The sequence below is a fragment of the Emys orbicularis genome, chromosome 23 (genome assembly GCF_028017835.1).
Source record: "Emys orbicularis isolate rEmyOrb1 chromosome 23, rEmyOrb1.hap1, whole genome shotgun sequence".
In the NCBI taxonomy this organism is placed as follows: Eukaryota; Metazoa; Chordata; order Testudines; family Emydidae; genus Emys; species Emys orbicularis.
The window spans coordinates 5,298,552-5,319,172 of NC_088705.1; the positions used below are offsets into that span (position 1 = coordinate 5,298,552).

The 20,621-nt window shown below is 43.6% G+C and overlaps 1 protein-coding gene across 2 annotated transcripts in view; it reads left to right on the forward strand.

The window, feature by feature from the left end:
* Nucleotides 1–20,621, forward strand: part of CSMD2 (CUB and Sushi multiple domains 2) — a 518,793-nt gene that overhangs the window by 206,735 nt on the left and 291,437 nt on the right. For both annotated transcript variants that reach the window (XM_065421846.1, XM_065421845.1), the window contains exon 5: nt 19,895–20,007. In XM_065421846.1, coding sequence (XP_065277918.1) covers nt 19,895–20,007 — 113 coding nt within the window. The remainder of the gene's footprint in view (nt 1–19,894; nt 20,008–20,621) is intronic.

Here is a 20,621-nt window from a genome sequence, read left to right on the forward strand (position 1 = left end):
TATTTTGCCCCGTCATAGCTGTGAATCCCAGGGTGCAAGCCGATTCCCCTCATGCGGGCCATGCTCGGCACGTCAAAATTCCCATGCTGACAGCGGGATTAGCATCTGGGACCACAAAGCATCTTTGCTGTTGACCTCTTGGCTTTGTTTTCAGTTCCCCGGCCCCAGTGTGAGCCTGGAAAGATGAATGCCTCATTAAGCTTGATGAGAGAGCACAGGTTTATATATATAAAAAAAGAAAGAGTTTGGAAAATCAAATAAGTGTTCCCATTGAAGCTGGGCTTTGCGCAGTGGCTGATTACAATTAGAGGCATTTTTGTACCTGGAGCTCTGTCATTTAACCGTTTCTCTGGCTTTTCAGACAGGGAGGCATTGTGCACAGAGGCAAATCAGACATCTCTAAGCTACATGTGGCTCAGCAGCTCACCCTGCTGGGCTCTGGGTCAAGCTCTTCAAGAGTGGCTAGTAATTTTTGAGTACCCCAAATTCTGGGTGCCCAGCTTGAAACTCCTAAGAAAGGGGCTTGATTATCAGAGGGCAGGTTCTGAAAATTTATGCCCCTTTGACATGTTTCAAGTTAGCGACCCAAACAATTCTTGGGGCACCCAACGTTGCCGGTTGCTTTTGAACATCTGGGCTTTGGTCTGCATTGGGCGCGTGTGTGTGTACAATTTTTTGACCCTTTGGGAATTTAAGGAGGCAACAATAAACTTTCATGTAAAGTGAGAGCTTCTCCTCCTCTTCTCTAAAACTATTTCCTCCAGGAGATTGGCAGCACATCAGACAGGGCCAGAATGACCACATATATATTTATTTAGTGCATGGAGAATGAATAGCCAACAAAGGACTGCTGGTAAAATGAACTCAAGACAGATACTAATAACCTGATCCAAAGCCAATAGAAGGACTCCCCTTGACTTCAGTGGGATTTGCATTAGGCCCTAAATAGGACCCCGATAATGTGTCTGGTGGCCGGAGGTCTAGAAAGAGCTGATAAGTGCTGCCAGTAATGCACACAGCTAATGGGCAATCTTGTTTAGTACAAAGTAGCGGAGAGCTGTGTTAGTTTTAATCTGAAGGGCCTGCGTTCTCTTTGCCATTCTGTGTGTGTATCTTAGCAAATGACCACAATATCTGAATGTGTTTATTTACTTAGCATGTTTTATTCAAACATTGAGTCATTACAGGTGATTGCTTCAATCTGTCAGCCCTTTGCAATCAGTGCATTCAAAGGCAAAATTTCCACCCTTTATTTCTGTGTGTCAGTTAAACCAAAATGCTTTGTTCTGAGATGATTGTTAGGTCAAAATCCACCATTTGCTTTCCCCGTTTGCCTGTTGGAAAGAGAATTTGCTGCAGTCACACAGGCAACATAAGAACATAAGATCGGCCATACTGGGTCAGACCAAAGGTCCATCTAGCCCAGTATCCTGTCTTCCGACAGTGGCCAATGCCATGTGCCCCAGATGGAATGAACAGAACAGGTAATCATCAAGTGATCCATCCCATCACCCATTCCCAGCTTCTGGCAAACAGAGGCTAGGGACACCATCCCTGCCCATCCTGACTAATAGCCATTGATGGACCTATCCTCCATGAATGTATCTAGTTCTGTTTGAACCCTGTTATAGTCTTGGCCTTCACAACATCCTCTGGCAAGGAGTTCCACAGGTTGACTGTGCGTTGTGTGAAAAAAATACTTCCTTTTGTTTGTTTTAAACCTGCTGCCTATTAATTTCATTTGGTGACGCCTAGTTCTTGTGTTATGAGAAGGAGTAAATAACACTTCCTTATTTACTTTCTCCACACCAGTCATAATTTTATAGACCTCTATCATATCCCCCCTTAGTCGTCTTTTTTCCAAGCTGAAAAGTCCCTGTCTTATTAATTTCTCCTCACATGGAAGCTGTTCCATACCCCTAATCATTTTTGTTGCCCTTTTCTGAACCTTTTCCAATTCCAATATATCTTTTTTGAGATGGGGCGACCACATCTGCTGCACGCAGTATTCAAGATGCGGGCGTACCATGGATTTATAAAGAGGCAATATGATATTTTCTGTCTTATTATCTCTCCCTTTCCTAATGATTCCCTGTTGAGCTAGGAAGAGGACTGCAAAATATGCTTGTGTTGTAATTGTCACTGTGAGAATAAGGCAGCCTCGTTCCAGTGCCAGTTCTGTTTTGTGCTGTAATGTCCGTCGAGGGCAAGGACTATTTACTATATGTAAATGCTGTATACTGCGGGGTTCCTGATCTCACCGAGGAACTACTGTACAATAATAAAAACGTTTAAACTTTGTGGTCATGACAGTTACCAGAGTCTGATCACTAGTGGTGGAAAATAGCAGCAACAAAGCACAGTGTAACTAAGAGGGAAGCTGGGGTGTGAAAGGGGTAGTGAATGAAGGGTGGAATAGTGGAACGGTGTGTAGCATCTTCCCTTGCCCCCTAGAGTTTCATAGGTCCATTTGCTGAAGTAGCCCTCCAAGATACAGTCTTCAGAAGAGCCCTTTCCCCACACCCAGTCTCTCTCTTTATGCAGGGCTCTGGAGAGTTGAATGTCCAACAAACCTGGAACCCCAATATCAGCAAACCTCTTCAAGCTCTTATATATACATTTTCGGGTTTATTTTGTTGGTTGCTAGAGGGACACATTTCGTTCCCCTGGCAGCTGTCGCAAGGGGTGATGCCTGTTCTGGATAAATAATAGTTTGGAAAGGAATTCCCAGAAAGGCGACCAAAAATGGATCTCCACAGAGAGGCATGTAAAAGATGATGGAGGCAGACACAATAACTATAAAACCATGTGTGAATATACCAAAGAGGAAGGGGGAAGGTCTATTCTCTGTAGTAGTCGAAGGTAGAACAAGAAACAATTTTACAGCTGTCAGGACAATTATTAGGCAGTGGAACAAGCTGCCAGAGGGCCATGTTGAATCAGCATCAGCTGGAGACATTAAAGCCAAAAAGGCTGCACAGTGGGAATGAAGTGAAAGAAGCTATGAAAACTTTCCAGCTCTAGCCTTCAGTGTAGTTGCCCATGTGTAAGCAAGGGCCAGAATTTGGCGCTGTAGTGAATTAGGATTGTCAACGTAGCTGCTCTACAAGGCAGACTAGAATCCAATTAGCTCTCAACCAGCTGTGTTGGCTTCGCAGGGGTAGTGGGAGAGCAAAGGAGTAAACACTTATTTTCCGTCACTAAAGCAAGCAGGTAAAACATGGAATACCTACAGAGAGCAGCTCTGAGGCGTGATCAAAAATCCACTGAAGCCAATGGAAAGACTGGCGTTGATCTATTCATATTATGGTAGCCCTTTTTGGAGCCCCAGTCAAGCTGGTGCTCAACAAAGCCCCATTGTTCTTGGCACTATGAAGAAAAATAACAAAGAAAACTGCCATGCCCTGGTGAGTTTATCATCTAGGTGTTAGGACAAAACTGAGAAATGGGCATGGGGCAAGGGCTTGGGGAGGTGGGGAAGGGACAACAATAAACAATTTAGAAAAAAGAAATTAAGAACATAGGAACGGCCCTACTGGGTCAGACCAAGGGTCCATCTAGCCCAGTATCCTGTCTTCTGACAGTGGCCAGTGCCAGGTGCCCCAGACGGAATGAACAGAACAGGTAATCATCAAGTGAGCTGCTTGCCCTTGCCCAGCCAATGCTAGTTGGTGGTGGTGGTATTTTATTATTTATTTGTATTATGGTAGGTCTAGAGGCCCCACTCAGGGTCCAGACTAGGGAGCTAGGGGCTGTACAATCACAGAATAAAAACACAGTCCCTGTCTCCAAAAGTTAAGTGATCTGTGGGCATCACAGCAGAGGTAGGTTCCAAAGCAGAGAGGACAAGCCAATTAAAGTGAACTTTAGACCAGGCTCCTACTGAATAAGACGATGCCATTTTTGTCATTCTCCTTCACTGTTGGACTTCACTTGAAGAAAATATGGCCTGTGAGGTTGCCAGCTGTAACCAGACAGACAACTCCACATATCCCTTGTTTAAAGAGCTAGACAAGATTTTGCCATCTGCTGAAAGGATTGGAGGTTCAGTCCTTTCATATAAGTACCCAAAGGTGCAGGCACGGTGTTGGGCGCTCATATGCATCATCCCTTTAGAGCGTAGAGTAGCTCGGGATGGTCTGAGGAGCTCTCATGATGCTATTCTTTAAGTGTAATGAATTAGGACTGTATAAGCAATCTGGACAGGCTCTGGTTTTAGACTAAGACGGACGTTGTAATAGTCCCAAGATTCATCAGACCGTTCATTTAAAAAATTAAAGACGTCTTCCCAGCCTCTGTTTGCTGATGTGATGGGAAAGGTGAGCAGCTTGTCGTATCCCCTAGCTTTGCTGCATTGTTTCCATCAGTCAGCGTCTCACTGTAGGAACCGGTGAAGATAATTCAAAGGACGGGCTGCTCCAGACTCCCAGCACCAGAGGAGCCGTTTGTCACTTGATTAGTTTAGACTTCTGCTTTGAGGCAGAAACCATTAGGGCAGGCTTGTGCCTTCCTCAGGAGACTTCAGCACCTCTCCTGGCACAGCCCATCAGTCCCTTTCATCCTCAAGGTGTTGATGGAAGCACCGTGCCTGCAGAGAGACACTCCTGCTCCTGGTCCACTTATGATCAGCTCTGCCATGTGTCCCTGAGGCCAGTTAGCAGGAGTTGTGACTGCAATGTCTGTGGCTATTTTATTGTCCATGTAGTATGTTTGCATGGGACTGCCTATATGCAAGGGTCAATTGGTGAATGTTTTGGGGTTTAATTTACCTCTGTGGCATAGTTGAGAAGTTGCAGGAGAGTCGTAAGCTGCTTCAAATGCTGCTCCAGATGCTGCAAGGAAGCCACTTGCAGCCAGTCCTAAATAGTGCATGAGCTGGTTTAGTGGCAGCCCCTGGTATCTGGGTCACTAACAGTGTCTTACTTCCCTGGCGCTAGCATCTCTGCACATGCCGGGCAAGCCTTGGGGAGCATCCTTTGCAACTTTAAGGAGGCAACTAAACCTTCACGTAAGTGAGAGCCTCCTCCCCCATCTTATTGTTGAAACCATTTCCTTCCAGGTTTTGGCAGCTTGTCAGACTGGGCCTGATTGTCCGTAAATAGTCAATGAACAGTGGCCAGTAAAATGATCTCAAGTCAGTTATTAATGGCCTGACCCAAAGCCCATAGAAGTCAGTGGAAAGACTCCCAGGGACTTCAGTTGAATTTGGATCAGGCCCTAAGCAGGACCCTGAGAATGTCCTTGACCACGGGCTTGGAGCGTTCCAGTTGTGGATATGACACTTAGAAGTTGGGTGAAGGTTAATGACCCTTTGGACCCTAGCATTTTCCAGTGAACTGCTACCCCAGCAAATGCTCAGAAGGATCTATGTAAGTTAGTTTTTGTGTATTTGAAAGCAATAGTGGCTTAAATTGAATGTTCACGGTCCAGTTCCCAAAGAAACCACCATCATAAAAACCCAGGTGGGCAGTCCCAGCAGAGCGGCCAGCCCAAGGACTCATGGAGACTGAATTGTCTTCCTACTCCTTGGGGTTGGTCTTTAATGTTCAGGGTTGACCATTGTGTAAATACATGCCCTGCTGTCATGCATGCTCTGCCTAATCTATGGTTAAAGAGAGAGCTTCTGATTCCTGGGTTATCAGTCCAGCACCACTGCCTCCCACCCAGCAAAGCACTTAAGCATGTGCTTAACTTTGAGCATATGATTAGGTCCTGTTGAAATCACAAGTAAATTCACTCTCTCACTCACACACTTGCGTGCACGCGTGCGTGCATACACACACACACACAGCATTTATTATTTAAAACAATAATTAATAAAAATGTAGTGGCTCTTTGCTGTCACCATACTAGCTGTGTGTGTCCTGAGAAAAAGCACTCTCTGTAGCATTGGTAATAAGGTGGAAAGAGGTTACAGGAAAGTGTAATAAAACTGTAGCAAATTTCTTTGGGGGATTTGCACACGGCATTAGCAGCTTTCAAATGCATTAGCTATTTTACCTTGGGTTAAATTAGTGTTTGTTTTCTCCTGAATAGAATAAATATAATCATATTAGTTACCTTTCTTTTTCTATGGCTTGAACCTAATGTTATTGAAGTAATAGAAATACCATGGCAAGCACTTTTATATATATAATTTGATCTCTCCATCCTATTAGGCTAAGCCTTCTTTTGTAACCATTCTTATTGCAGTTTATTGTGTCTATGCATTGTACGGGCTTCCCATTCTTTTCTGTTGTAAAGACTGTGTCATGTTTACATGTGTTGTCTTGTATCAAGTCACTGTAAGAATATTTGCATTAAGACTACCTTAGCTAGTTGGCGAAGGGGATGTGAAACTTTCATTTCTAGTTCTCAGGTCACAGTCCAGTCCAGCTCAGTAGTGAGTGTGAAAGCCATTTCCATCGGATGTCTGTCCAATAGCCATAGGTGATTGTACATGTGACCACATCACTAAACCATCCCCCCCATAATGGACAATATTTGGCTCCTGGATTGGGTGTGTAACCAGGAAGGCCATGGACTGCTCACTGAACATCACTTCTCATGCCTGAGGGTATGTCTACAATGCAGTAATTTATGACTGCAGTATTTTCAGATATACCTAGGCTAGCTTTGATCCAGGTAGCTCAAATAACAATAGCAGTGAAGTCACAGCAATAAAGGCCTGCTCGGTACCCTGGCCCCGCTCTCGAGTGGCTAGCCCATGCTGCCATGGCGTCACTGCTATTGTTATTCCAGCTAGCTGGATCAAAGGAGATATGTCTACAGGTGCTGCCGTCACATCTCTGATTGTGGTGGAGACGTATCCTGAAGCACAATGGCAAGGCAGTTACCACTTCATCTACTAGGTCTTTTTTGGATTGAGAGAGGCTGTGATGGCCGTCATGAGCCTTTCATCCGTATTAAATATACTAAGGGACAGGCCAGGGGATTGAGTGGCTAGGGATCTGAGTCTCAGCAGATGTGGGTTCTATTCCTAGCCCCCTATGTGGCCATCAGTAATTCACTCCAACTTCCTTGTGTAAATGGGTGTAATGATACTTTCCCTCCTTTGTAAAGGGCTCTGAGACCTAGGAATGAAAAGAGCTATATAAACACCAAGTTTTGCTACATATTAAAAAAAAATTGCCAAAGGCCAGGGCCTGGAATATCTATTTTTAATATCTGAGGGTATTGAGCACAACTCTTATTTTGAAGTCACCAGTACAAATCTTTTTGCAAGAAGATGAGCAGGGTCATAGGAGGCTCTGTATCAGTGACAGCTGTCTGGCTAATAGCTAGAGTAGCCCTGGACACCTATTAAAACAAATTCTTCTCCAGGAGTAAGAATCTCTTCCTTTTTTCTCCTGAATGGGCCTGGGTGGGGATCCACCTCTGCTGGGTCCATTTCAGAAGTATTATTGCAGCAGGATTTTTTCCTCCTAGTTATACATATAACATCCCCACCTGTTGGTACCCGGACAGGCATTAAGAAATATTAGCAGCAGATGGCCTGTTTTCACCTTCATCACTGGTATGCATTTCTCCTGCAGCAGAATGCGATAATGCTCTTTTAGAGACTGTGCCACTGGATATGTAGAGTGTTTGTGTATTAAGAGAGATTTTAGAGTTATCCAGAATTTTTGAACTTCAAAGTTTAGGGTCAGGATAAGTTTTGAGACAGTTTCTTGGTTGATTTATAACTGGGCTATAGCACCACTATACTCAAGGTTGAGGTTCGCTTCCTGTTTAACAGCTGATTTCTGTAAGTGCTCTAAATCTATATACAATCCAAAATCTTTCACCCATCACAGCAGAAAATCCTTGTTGCATCTTTCGAGTTTTTGTCTGTGAATGGAGTTAAGAATTGCATTTATGGGAGCAAAATCCACCGTGAGAATGAAGTATTAGAAGTAAACTGGACCGTTTCCTTTAACACGCATGTGTGGAGAGGGAGGGGATGTGTACACAAAGTGTGTTAAATTAAACAAGAAATCTTTAGCATCCAGACTTCACCTTGTTACTGTGAAGCCATTTAATAATTTCAGAATTTTTTTTTATATTTGGAGATATACCTATCTCCTAGAACTGGAAGGGACCTTGAAAGGTCATCAAATCCAGCCCCCTGCCTTCACTAGCAGGACCAAGTACTGATTTTGCCCCAGCTCCCTAAGTGGCCCCCTCAAGGATTGAACTCACAACCCTGGGTTTAGCAGGCCAATGCTCAAACCACTGAGCTCCCTCCCCCCAGTAGGCATGTAAATACATTAATTAGATTCATTTTAATTAAACAGTTTGGTATGAGGGGTCCAATAATGTGTAGGCTGAGGGGGAGTGAATTAATTTTGAAACATTTTGTAAGTCAGGAAAATAAATTGCAGAGAAAATAGGTAAGGCCAGATCCTTAGCTAGTGTAAACTGGTGTATCTCCTTTACACCGATATATACCAGCTAAGACTCTGGTTTATAATTTTATTTTAAATAAGCTGGGGAGACCAAATCTGTGTCACTTTAAAAATAAAAAATTAAGAACAATGTAATTCTTTTGCAAAAAGTATTGATTCTTTTTAGCCAGCAAATTTATCTGGGAGCAGACCGTAATTAAAGTTGATGGCCATGGCTGATTTTTTTTGCTGCTATGTGGAAGTACTGTCATCTTTCAAGGGAATACAACCAGAAAAAGAGTGCAAACCTAATGTTAAAAGAACTTGGTGTCACTTCCAGCACCAGCTTTTGTAAGGGATACCAGCAGATGGACTCAAAGGCTGGAAACTGTCTAGGAAGGACTGAGCACTCAAGTATTGGAAAGTAGAGGCTGGATCCTCAGATGGTGAAGCTCCATTTATGTAAACAGGGAGATGGTGAGAGCTTGAAGTCAGTAGAGTTATGACCAATTTACAGCAATGGAGGGTCTGGCCCTAGAGGTGGGTCTAGGATGCAAAATTCAGAGGAGAAATTGAAATCAATGGGAGATCTGACATTGACTTCAGCGGGGCCAGGATTTCACCTGAGATCTGTAAGGCTGGGATCGGAAAACAGAGCTGCCTGCCTCTGCCTCAGTGAATGCCCTAGAGCAAGTCACATATGGACTGTTTTCTCTAAAGATGTTGAGCTCCTGTTAGCTTCATTTGGATTTGTGGGTGCTTAGCATCTCTGAAGATCAGGCCAGTAACTTCTTGGTGCTTCTGTTTCCCTGTCTATAAAAGGAGAAAGTAATTTAATTCCTTTCTTTCCTAGGGCGATGGGATGAGGGAGTCAGAAGACTCTGTTCATGGGTGTAAAATGCTTTGTGGTCCTTGGATAGCTGGTGCTATTGAAAGGCATTGCTGTTAGTCTTATCGGTGTATTTTTTTTTCTTAGTGCTGCAACGGGCAGGAGTCCCGTGCTCAATGGCAGTTCAAGTGTTAATATCCAGGGACTGTCAAAGACTTAAGCTCAGTCTGAGCACCCAGTATTACATCACGCTCCCTAGGAGAACTCCAGGTTGATTCATTTCTCTTTCGAAATGATGGAGTTGTATTTAGGGATGCTTGTTTTGTCCTCCCCACTTCCTGGCTTTTACTCTTGAACAACTTGACCTAATTATCTGTTGTCTTTCTGAAGTCCATCATGATGAAATTGCTCTGATATCACAGGTGAATGAGGTGAATGTTAGAGATTCTCACTGCATGCTTAACCATAAGAGGGTGAATATCCTAAAGTACAGTGTTCAAAATTAATGACCGTTCACCTCTCAAGATGATTTGAGTAGAAGTTTGGCTGAAAAGGTAAAAGTACAGATGAAGTGAATAATAATAAATAATGCACTAAGATAGGAAGAGCATCTGAAATATGGCCTCTTGCCTACAGAAAGGATAGATTAATGTGCAGGTAGAGATACCATATCCAACCTAATGCTATCCTTCCTTGCATTGTGACTGTCATGTTTCATAAATTAAGCCTGGTCCATCTGGGCCAAAATTTGCCTCGGAGACTTTAGGAAGCTGGTGGGCGGTCTGACCAGCCCAGCACACAGCAGTGATGTGCTCACCTCTGATTTGCTCCGTGACTCTGGGCATGAGTAATGGGTTAAACAGAAAACTTGCAACACCAAAGCAAAGCAGTTCCCTTGCTCTCCAGGGCACACCCTATTGTTAAACCCCTTGCTGGGTCACATGACAGGCAGGTACCCTTAACCCTTTACTGGCTGCTTCACAGAGGCCTTTAGGGAAGACCATCTGGTGCTTCAGAAAGTAGTATTGATTATTTAAAGAGCAGGTGCTCTTCTTTCTGAGTCAGTGATTAACCCACTGTGGAGCGAGGGAGTGCTGTGCTGCTGGGATCTTGCAGAAAAGACAGATCCTCCTGACTGTTCATAGTAGTTTGAGATCTGATGGTACTCCTCACAAGAGGAAGAGGTGTTAGTACATCCCAGCTGCAGTAAGTACAGTCGGCCAGCCTCTGTTTGCCTGCAATTTCAACGGGCTTCAGGGCCCAGGGTAGCGAAAAGACTAACTAAAACTCTGGGATGAAGACCCCGGTCAACAGTTTTGCTCCTCTGGCACAGTGGAACTCTACAATAAGGCTGACACTCACCTGTGCAGGATGCAGGGCTTTCTAGGGTGTGGCCCAAGACTGGAATGAACTCGCCCAGGGACCATCACAAATCTCACCAGCTTCTGCTCGAAGTGGAGGCACATTTCTTTGACCTTGCCTTCTCTAACAAACACTGTGTATGTGTGTACACACGCGCGCCTCACTACACAGACGTTGTCCCCTGGTGGAAGGATAAGAGAACATACAGGTTTTAATCATGTTGCTTAATGCACTACTAGAAGGCGTCTCAAATGCTACGGTGAGAACCTCTATAGAATAGAATAGACATTTTTCACTGCCTGTTAAGAGCAGCAGCTTTCTGTTGCACTAGTCAAACATCTGCCACAATCCGCACCAGATGCACAAGGGGCTAAAAGGCATTGCTCTCCTAGGTGGTGAGGCAAGGAGTGGAAATCCACACTGAAGAATGCTGGATTGGAGGTTCACATGCCAGCCACCACTGGTAACTTGACTGCTGAGTGGAACCACTGGAACGTAGTGTAACACCAACAGACCCTGGTAGTTGGTGGGCGGGATCGAACCTGAGGCCACTGGAGCTAGACGCATGAGCCTCTACTGCATGAGCTAAAAGCCATATAGCCCTTAGCTACGACTGTAGAGCAGACTCATTAATCTCCAAGTGGTTTCAGTGCCACTGGAGGTGACAGAGCACCACACCCAGGAGGTGTGTGCGTTACAATAGCACGGGGACTTTGCAAACCAGACCATGCAAGCCCTTTTTCCAAGGGTGCAAGAGAAATTTTGAGTTTAATGTACAAGAGTAACACGAGGATTTCTTTAGGCGCTCTCGCGCTCTGGACATGCCCATTTAAATGAAGGATTCAGAATCCCTGAGGGACCCTAAGTGAGAGCAGTGGCTATAAACGGAAGTCCATTAAAGGCCTCATCCTGAAGATACAAACCTGTTAGAAAATGAGAGGCTTTGTTAAGAGGTTCATTATGGCCCTTGCATGAGGGAAAGCTTTGCACAATTCCCATCGAATTTGCAGTTAACCAAATGAAATGGGGTTTCTTGTGTTTAATTTATTCAGCATAAAGGCTGGCAGCTCAGACAATCTCTTCTTTGATTGCCAGCTTTTAATTACATGTGTTGCAGCCCTGCTTGAATGGGATACTAAGCATGAGGAGGCATTAATTCTATGTGTGCCTCTGTAAAATGCAGGGGTCTGGGACTGCAAGGGCTCATGCATGTAGGAACATGGGGCGAGACAGATAGACTGCTGGTTTGCCTCAGAGGAAGGTGCAAGAAATCACAGAGGGGGCAGTTATATAATAACCTGTCTACAGGGAAGGTTTCTTTATAATCCCCATTAGTTCTTAAGAGATCTGGGTTCAATTCCTAGCTCTGTCACAGACATATTTTGTGACCGTGGGCAAGTCATTTCAACTCCCAGTGCCTCAGTTCCCAGTCTGTAAAACAGGGACAAAGATCTGCCTTTCTCCGCTCCTTTATCTGTCTTCCCTATTTGGAGCCCAATTCACAAAAAGGTTTCAACTTGGGTTAATTCTTCCTATTCAGAACATCACTTACGTATATGCTTGAAGTTGAGCATGTGCTTAAGTCCCGTTGATTTACAACAAAACACTTACTTACGTGCTGTCCTAAATAGGGTTGCTTTCTTGAATTGGAGTCTTTGGGGCAGGGTCTCTCTTAGCATCTGTTTGCATGGCACCTACACAATGTGTTCATAATCTCATCAGAGGCCTTTGGGAGCTACCATAATACAAATTAATAATAATATAATCCCAGTAATTTGGGGGTGCTTGTGCGTAAATTGGCATTTGTCTGGAAATACTCTCCTTCTAGTATTCTACTGCTTCTGATTCACATTTTGACATTTTATTGATTTAGAGGAAAAAATGGAAACTAAGTAAAACGGGAATCGGGTATTATAAATGGATAATGGTGCCTGAGAGCTGGAGATTAATCAATGCGGTATGCATACAGTAATACTGATCATGCTGATCAAGGAATGGCTGAGTGAACGGTATAAATATGTAATGACTAAATCCAATGTAAAATACAAGAATGGAAGAAAAAAAAACAAGTAAAATAGTTTAGAGCAAGGGACCACACTTCATTGAGTTTGCTTAAAAGGCAAATGTTTGGGGGCATTAACCTTTCTGTAGTATGTAAGAAAGGATGCCGATGAGCTGTATTTAACTTGGAGAATTCCATTCCAGTTAAGGGACATTGCTTTAATGCTGTGGTTATAAACAATGTTAGAAGGTTTCTGGGATGAAATCTGTGAAAGTCTTTGCCCCTCTTCTGACTTCAACAAATAGATTTTTCACAGGCCAGTTTTGTAAGCCGCTGAGTAGTTCCTGGAAAACACTGGGGTCCTAATTCTCTTCTTGCTCACACCAGTGTAAATCTGGAATAAACACACTCAAGTTAAGAGGCTTACACCGGTTGTGACTCCATTAACTTCAAAGAAGTAGTTGCCGGTTGTTTATAGTAGCATTACAGAAGCAGTTAAGTGCTCCAACTGAGATCAGCAACTGCTTCTGCTAAGTGTTCTACATATATGTAATCGGAGGCACATCCTGCCCCTCTAAATAGACAAGACATTAAACAGTAAAGGAGGTATGATTATCTTCACTTTGCAGATGGGAAACTGAGACATAAAGATTAAGTGACTTGCTGAAGGTCACATAAGGAATGGAACAGAACCAAGTGTCGAAGGCTAGTGCTGTTAACCACAAGAGCAACCTTCTTCCCCAGGACGTGACTCCTGATTCACCCCATTAGGAGTGAGACTAGAATCAGATCCTGAGTGTCCTTTACTCTGGTTGACATAGTGGGAGTTGAGGGTGCCCAACACCTGACAGGATGTGCTCAGCACTGGGCTGGCTCTGGTACATGCTAACAGGTTGTTTTGCAGGAGCAGCACCTAGTGTTGCATTCCAAATGGTGGTTTGCAATTTCCGGGTTTCCTGTCTTAGGCACTTGTGTTTAGGTATGACATAAATTGCAATGTCTGAAAAGACGGCCCTCACAGCACTGGAGTGAAGCATTGTCTTAGGCCTGGTCTACACTACGACTTTAATTCGGATTTAGCTGCTTTAATTCGAATTAACGCTTGACCCGTCCACACAACGAAGCCATTTAATTCGAATTAAAGAGCCCTTTAATTCGATTTCTGTACTCCTCCTCGACGAGAGGAGTAGCGTCAAAATCGGTATTGTTAATCCGAATTAAGGTTAGTGTGGCCGCAATTCGATGTTATTGGCAATTCAATGTTATTGGCTACCCACAATGCAACGCTCTGGAAATCGATGCTACTACGGTAGCTTGGATGCACACCACCGAATTAATGGTGCCTAGTGTGGCCGAATACATTCGAATTTATAAAATCGGTTTCCTAAATTCGAATTATATAAATTCGGATTAATCCCGTAGTGTAGACATACCCTTAGGAAATCAATGAGGATCAAGCTGACTTGGGGTTGTTTTTTTCCCCCTTCCACCCGGAATCACTGAACATGAGGGCAATAAAATAACAGATGTGAAAATCCACTTCTCCTCAAACCAAAACCATCACGTGACTTTGCCCCTTCCCCCCTTCTCCCCCCCTTCCCCCCGTTTCACCTTGCTTCCAGAACAATTATTCAGTCTTTTCTAAGCCTCAGCACTTTGAACATCATTTTCTCATCCACACCCTGGTCTGAATGCTCCCTGTATTAAAAAGAGGGTTTAATTTAGAATGAGCACTGTACCTCCGTGAGTGAGTAATGTTGGGGTTTTTTTAAATAGATAACCAGCTAGTCATCCAAAAACCTTAGAATTTCCAGTTAACATGTCACCATATTCAGGAAGCTGAATACTTAATCAGGTGATTCATGTCTCCTGATGATGCTGGCAGGAAAAACTTGGGAATGGTTAAAAAGGCTTCAAAGTTGCTAGTCGTCTTCTTTTTCAGATACGATCCAGAAAGGCACAGTAGCAAGGATCCAAAATAGACTTTCATTTATTCCAGTGACTCACTGAGCTATTAGAAATGCAATCATTTATTGGGCTAATGGCAGGGGTTGGAAATTCATTGTGCATCATATAGTAGAAATGTGTCTTTGGGAACACAGAAAGGAGAAAAAGTCATAATTTATTGTCTGGATAGCTCCGTGTGGTTAAGCCTCTAGAATTCACTTTCCCCTTTATTAATAGACAATAGCCCTGCGTTGTGTGTCAGATAGGGGTGCTCTATGGGTTATATACCAAACACAACCCTGAAAATTAAGGAATGAAAATCTAAGGCTAATCACAGTACAATCCCTCAAATCCCCATCTAGCACAAGACTGTACACTGCTGAATATGTGCCACCGCCTTAAACTCTGCCCCGTGCCAGTCTAGCAGCATCTCTGCTCCCAAATTCCATCTACCAGAAACAGAACCGGCTTCCTTCTGCACAGTTCAGTGAAACACCCCGCACTCCACTTTGGAGAAGGAATTGCTAGATGGCCTGGCATCCTGGCCTCTAGATGCTACCTCAATACAAATGCTAAACCATATAATTATTGAAAGACGTTTTGGGTCCAGATCCTCCCCTGGTGTAAAGCGGCATAGGTCTAGTGAAATCTATGGAGCTATGTTGATTCACACCCGCTGAGCATCTGGCCTCTTTGCATCTGAGATTTTGTGTCTGTAATCCACGGCATTTGCACTCAGGGCCCGTGCAGCTGCTTCCGTTCAATACGTGTTTAATTGTAATTAATTATTCCAGTATCAATTAACCATTAATGCTTCCTAGTGATTATGTGAAACCTGTGGGATCCCATCCTTAGGGTGAAAAATGAGTTATTAACTGCTGACGAGGAACACGTTTCCCATTAAATACATGGCTCCAGTCCGTCATTTGTTTTTCAGAGGATTCTCCCCCCTCCTTTCTTGTTAATATTATTTGTCCACTCCAGTGCTGCGGTCTAAGTATTTGCTTGTAATTTGACACCCTCTCCTGCCCTGGTGTGTGTGGGAGGGGCGTTGTTGTAGCCTTATTTGTCCCAGGATATTAGACCAGCTTCTGTTGGTGAGAGAGACAACATTCCTGTGTCCTAAACCTTAACCTCAGATCTCTGTATCTCCAAGTTTAGGGGAAGTTCGGATCCAGATTCAAGTTCACTGCTAGCACCAACCTTTGTTATAATGAACCGAATCAGAACCGTGCATCCAGGATCACCCAGAACGTAACACAGTGGATCGGACCTTAGTCTGGTACAAACAAAAATTTCTTTAGTGATACAAAGACATGAAAGGCTTGATCTAAAACCCAGGGAAGCCAGTGGAAAGATTCTCGTCAATTTAGGCTTTGGATCAGGCCCAAAGTTTGTCCAAAAACACTTCATGCCATGTAAGTTTTAACACCCAGGAAGGTTATAATTAACAACAGCACCCATAGACCAAATGTCCCTGTACATCCTGTAGAGATTTCCCTTCTTTGGGTCGTACGTGGAGCACAGTGCACATGTAGAACTTCAAGTTATATGTTTTATGCAATTAAAGTAATTATAAGATGAGGCCTTCAGGTTCTTGAGCTGGTTTCCATTAGTGAATCCCTATTTAACTGGAACCAATTAAAAAACTCACTTTAATTGCTTAACTACGCTTTATGTGGTGTTGAAAAAGCAATTTGGTGGTGGGGTTTAAAATGCTCCTCACCTGTTGGGAAGTTAATGTGGTCAGCAACCCTAGTGAGGGTGGGGATTATTATTCTTTTTGCTTTAAAGAAGAGAGACAAAATAGGAAGAATTCTTCTGCTACTGTGCAGAATCCAGATATAATGCTACCAGCTTTTCCTTACCACAGCTTAATAAAGTGGATCAGCTGACTCGTTAGCAAAAAAAAAATGTTGGGCGGGAGAGGGTATGAACCAATGGCTTTGTGATGCTCACACTTCATTAATTGCATGTCTTTGTATGTATATGTGCACACATGCATATCCCCACACAAGCAGTACCCAGCCCAGCTGTGCAACACTCACTCACATTGAATCGGCTTGGTCCACACCCAGCCTTATAGTGATCTCAGTGGCACTATTCATGTAGCAAAGTACTGTCATCTTTAGTGATAGCAGTCCAGCGGTTGTGGATAGCCAGAGATGTGGGTTCAATTCTTGTTCTATCACAAACATCTTATGTCATCCTGAGCAAGTCACTTAGCCTCTCTGTGCCTCGGTTCCTCATCTGTAAAATAGGGACAATAGCACTGACCGATGGTTCAGGGTTTTGTGAGGATAAATTCACTAAAGATTGGGAGGTGCTCAGATCCTCCAGTGGCTATATAAGCACATTAAATAGATAGACCGGCACTTCGGGGTGTCCTTAAATTCTAGCTTTAGATGTATATGCTTTTTGAGGAAGGCTGTCTCTTCACTGTGTGTGCGGGTATGGCACCTAGCACTTGGAAGCCTTAATCCCTGATTGGTGCTCCTGCAGTACAAAGACTGGGGGATGCTAATGACCATCAATAGCTGTGATCGGGCATAATGCTGCAGGAGGCCATCCCGCTGTGATGCAACATTTTAAATTAAAAGTCTAATTCAGTTTAGAAAATAAAAATGAAGTTGACGGGGGGAGATGAAGGAGGAAATTTTGAGAAGTGGCAGATTGTTGCACTGGCACCTCAGAGAATACAAAGGATTTAAGCAGGTGCTTAACCTTAAGCACATGCATAGTTCCATTGGAGTCAGGGTTTGATGCTCAGATTCTGCAGTGATTAATGCCTTCAAAATCCTGTAGATGGATTAGGCAGATGTCACGAGGTGTTGATGAGTTCCATGCACGAAATATATACTGCTCGATTCTTCCAACCCACGTCTTGTGAAATCGTTTGCACCAGTGTGAGGTGCATAAAAAACACTGCCATTCTGGTTTACTAGCATTTTGCACTCGTATAAATAACTACACAGGGGTGAGACAAAAGGGAATCTAGCCCGTTTTTAAAGTAGATTTGCAGAATGATAATTTACTAGGATGGACTCAATGGTAGATTTCGGGCATTTAACTTTACATACACAGGTCAAGTTGTCTGACCGTTGATTCAGAATACACAATAACATTATAGCCTCTGGGTTAAGACAAGGATTAAGTTTAATTGTGTTGCCATTGTAACCATCCATAGTAACTTTCTCAAAATTGGTAATAAACAGCCAATGTTTGATCTCAGCCAAAAGAGGATTATGTTTGAACTTATTTATTTAGAAAAGTTTTAAATGAAATTGGTTCAGCTCTCTTGGAGTTATTCATGGGTGGGAAAATGCCATATGTGATCTATTTCTAGAACATCCCATGTCGCAAAGGGCTTTGCAAAGATCAAATCTAAATAAGCAATAGATAAATGACAGGAACAATCTTAAGAATTAGTATAAGAGAAACATTTTAAATTGTGTTTCACAATTGCCTGGAGTTGCGCCACCTGGGTGGATATAGGTTGAAGGTTAAACTTTGTTTAAAGGCTGTACAGTAGGTGGCAGAGAAGTGTTAGCTATGCAGTAGACTCATCTTGGCTGCTTCATTAACACATAGAACAGGGATGTATTGAAGTTCACCATCATTAGTAAATGTACTGCAAAATATCATCCCAGCAGCTTGCTGTTTTCCAGAAGGAAAGATACTAGTTATCATAGGGGTGTTACATTTGTGTGGGATTTCTTATGTTGCTTTGGCTATCTGGTCTGTTATTGGAAGGGTTGGCTATAAAATTTGCAGCCTCTCTGAGAAAGGAATTGATTTATTCAGATTCTTTCCCTCTCGTCCAGAACAGAACTGGTGTTAGAATACTGATATTTTTTAAATAAATGGCTTAGTCCTATAATAAAATATTTTAAATGGGCTTCGGTTAAAGTAATTGATTCTGTAATAGCTGATATCATGGCAATGTTGTTTGCACTGCTCTAGTAAAGACTGTTATAAACCCCAGTTTTCAAGGATGCATTCTTGCATATGACTTTTATGTAAACATTTGTTCCAGGCTGAGACATGGCACATGACAACTTAGCCAAGAGTTGTTGTTTTTTAATGTTCCTGCAATGTATTAAAGCAATCCATTTATCATTAAACAAGGAGTTGGGGGTGTAGGTGGCTCAATGGGTTGTTAATGGGATATGGTGCTTTCCACCTGTAGTTTGAGGGCTCCAGTCTTCTCCAGGTTGGTGCGGATTGCACGTTATCACTGCTCAACAGCTGTTCGGTGGCCTTAGTGAAGTCAGCTGGTGGACCTGGCTCTAGGGTGACCAGACAGCAAGTGTGAAAAATCGGGATAGAGGGTTGGGGGTAATAGGAGCCTATATAAGAAAAGGCCCCAAATATCGGGACTGTCCCTATAAAATCGGGACATCTGGTCACCCTACCTGGCTCATTTCTTTACAAGAAGTAGCCTTCCTCGCACCAGCCCTCCCTCTCCCCTCAATTAAAATCAGCACTCTTGTTAGTCTGAACCAAGTGGCCAGGAACCAAATGACATTGAAGTCAAATTAACCTCGACTGCTCTAGAAGCAGCTCGTGTTGAGGTATGTTGGCTGAGTAACTTCCTCCGCCACTCCCACACTGCCAGAAGTGCACAGCTAACACCAAACAATCCAGGCTCCTTAGCTCCGAGGACATGAACAGAGTCTCCCTAGTGAAGGATCCTTGCCCTCCCCAAACATGCTCAGTTCTTGGTCACCTGCACTCCTTGTCCTAAAAACAAGAGAGAGAGAGGGAGACATAGTCAGTTATGAATATAACCCTTCTAATTGAGAGAGAGAAAAAATCCCTAGGACCTTTCAAAGGAAAGGCAGATTTTTTTTTTAAATTTTTTACAGTGGGATCAAAGAGCAGTCCAGAATGGTTTAATGACTTTCCTCTTTGGTTTCACACTGTATCATCCTGCGTTCAGCAGAAGTTGAAAGGCCCAGAAAGGAGAGCAAGTGGTAACTCGCCAGTGGGTGGCTCTAGATCAGGATTCGAGACTGGGCCCGGCATTTCTTCTGTCTCATTCATCAACTAAGAATGCCTCTTGGAAGCTTTCCAGCTTGCTCTTCTGCTGTGGCTCCTGGGCTGTTCCTTTGAAATGGGGATGCTTTTCCTTTGACTTCCCCTTCTGGAATGCATGCTGCCCCTGCACGAGTCCTTGAGGTGGAAGATGGTAACACTATGCAGGAAAATACTGTCTATGTATTTTCATTCCATTTTCTTCAGAGTGGGGCAGGATGCTCTGAGTGTGGAACAGTTCCTGGCAAGCACCTGCATGGGTGACATCTGAAGGGCAGCTTTCTGGTTAAGTTCACAGAAGACCATTTCCAGCCACATGCATTTTACTATCACTGGTTGATTTTCTTACAGGTTTACTGGAATGAATCTGCCCGCCCCAGTAATCAGCAGTAAAAACTGGCTGCGACTTCACTTTACGTCGGACGGCAACCACAAGCAGAAGGGGTTCAGTGCCCAGTATCAAGGTAACTGCTTATTGACCATTTTGAATCATTAACCAACGTTTTTTAACATCCTTCCTTTCAGCTCTAGGGAAAGATGCTTTAGCTTCAAAACTACACTCAACAGGCTAGCTCAGGTGCATCCTTCCTCTTCCACGTTTTTCAGCCTAGAGGGCCACCCTGGCAGCTTGCTAGGAGCACGAGGGCTGCATCTCCCTGGAAAATAAATGTGCATATGTCTAAAAAAAAAAATAGAAGCACACATCCGTTTGCTCTGTTTGCACTTGCCTCTGGCCTGGGCGCATTCTCTTTTTGTCAATAGCAAACAGCAAGTTAATCAGTTCTGTTTCCTCACCCTGAAGATGTAGGGAGAGAGTGTCTGCAGGATGTGTTTTCTCCTCACGGTGCAGTTGGGTACCTAATTTACCTCGCTAAGTGTCCATCTAAGTGAGTCTTTCTGTAATGATCCTATCGATTGCTTTCTGCTTGACTTGGGGCAAATCTATGCTACCGTGTTACGTCGGCCCAGCTGCATCAGTGCAGCTGGGCCACCGTCGCACGTCTGGTGAAGATGCAGTATGCCAACGGGAGAGCGCTCTCCCATGTTATAATTACTCCACCTCAATGAGAGGTGGAAG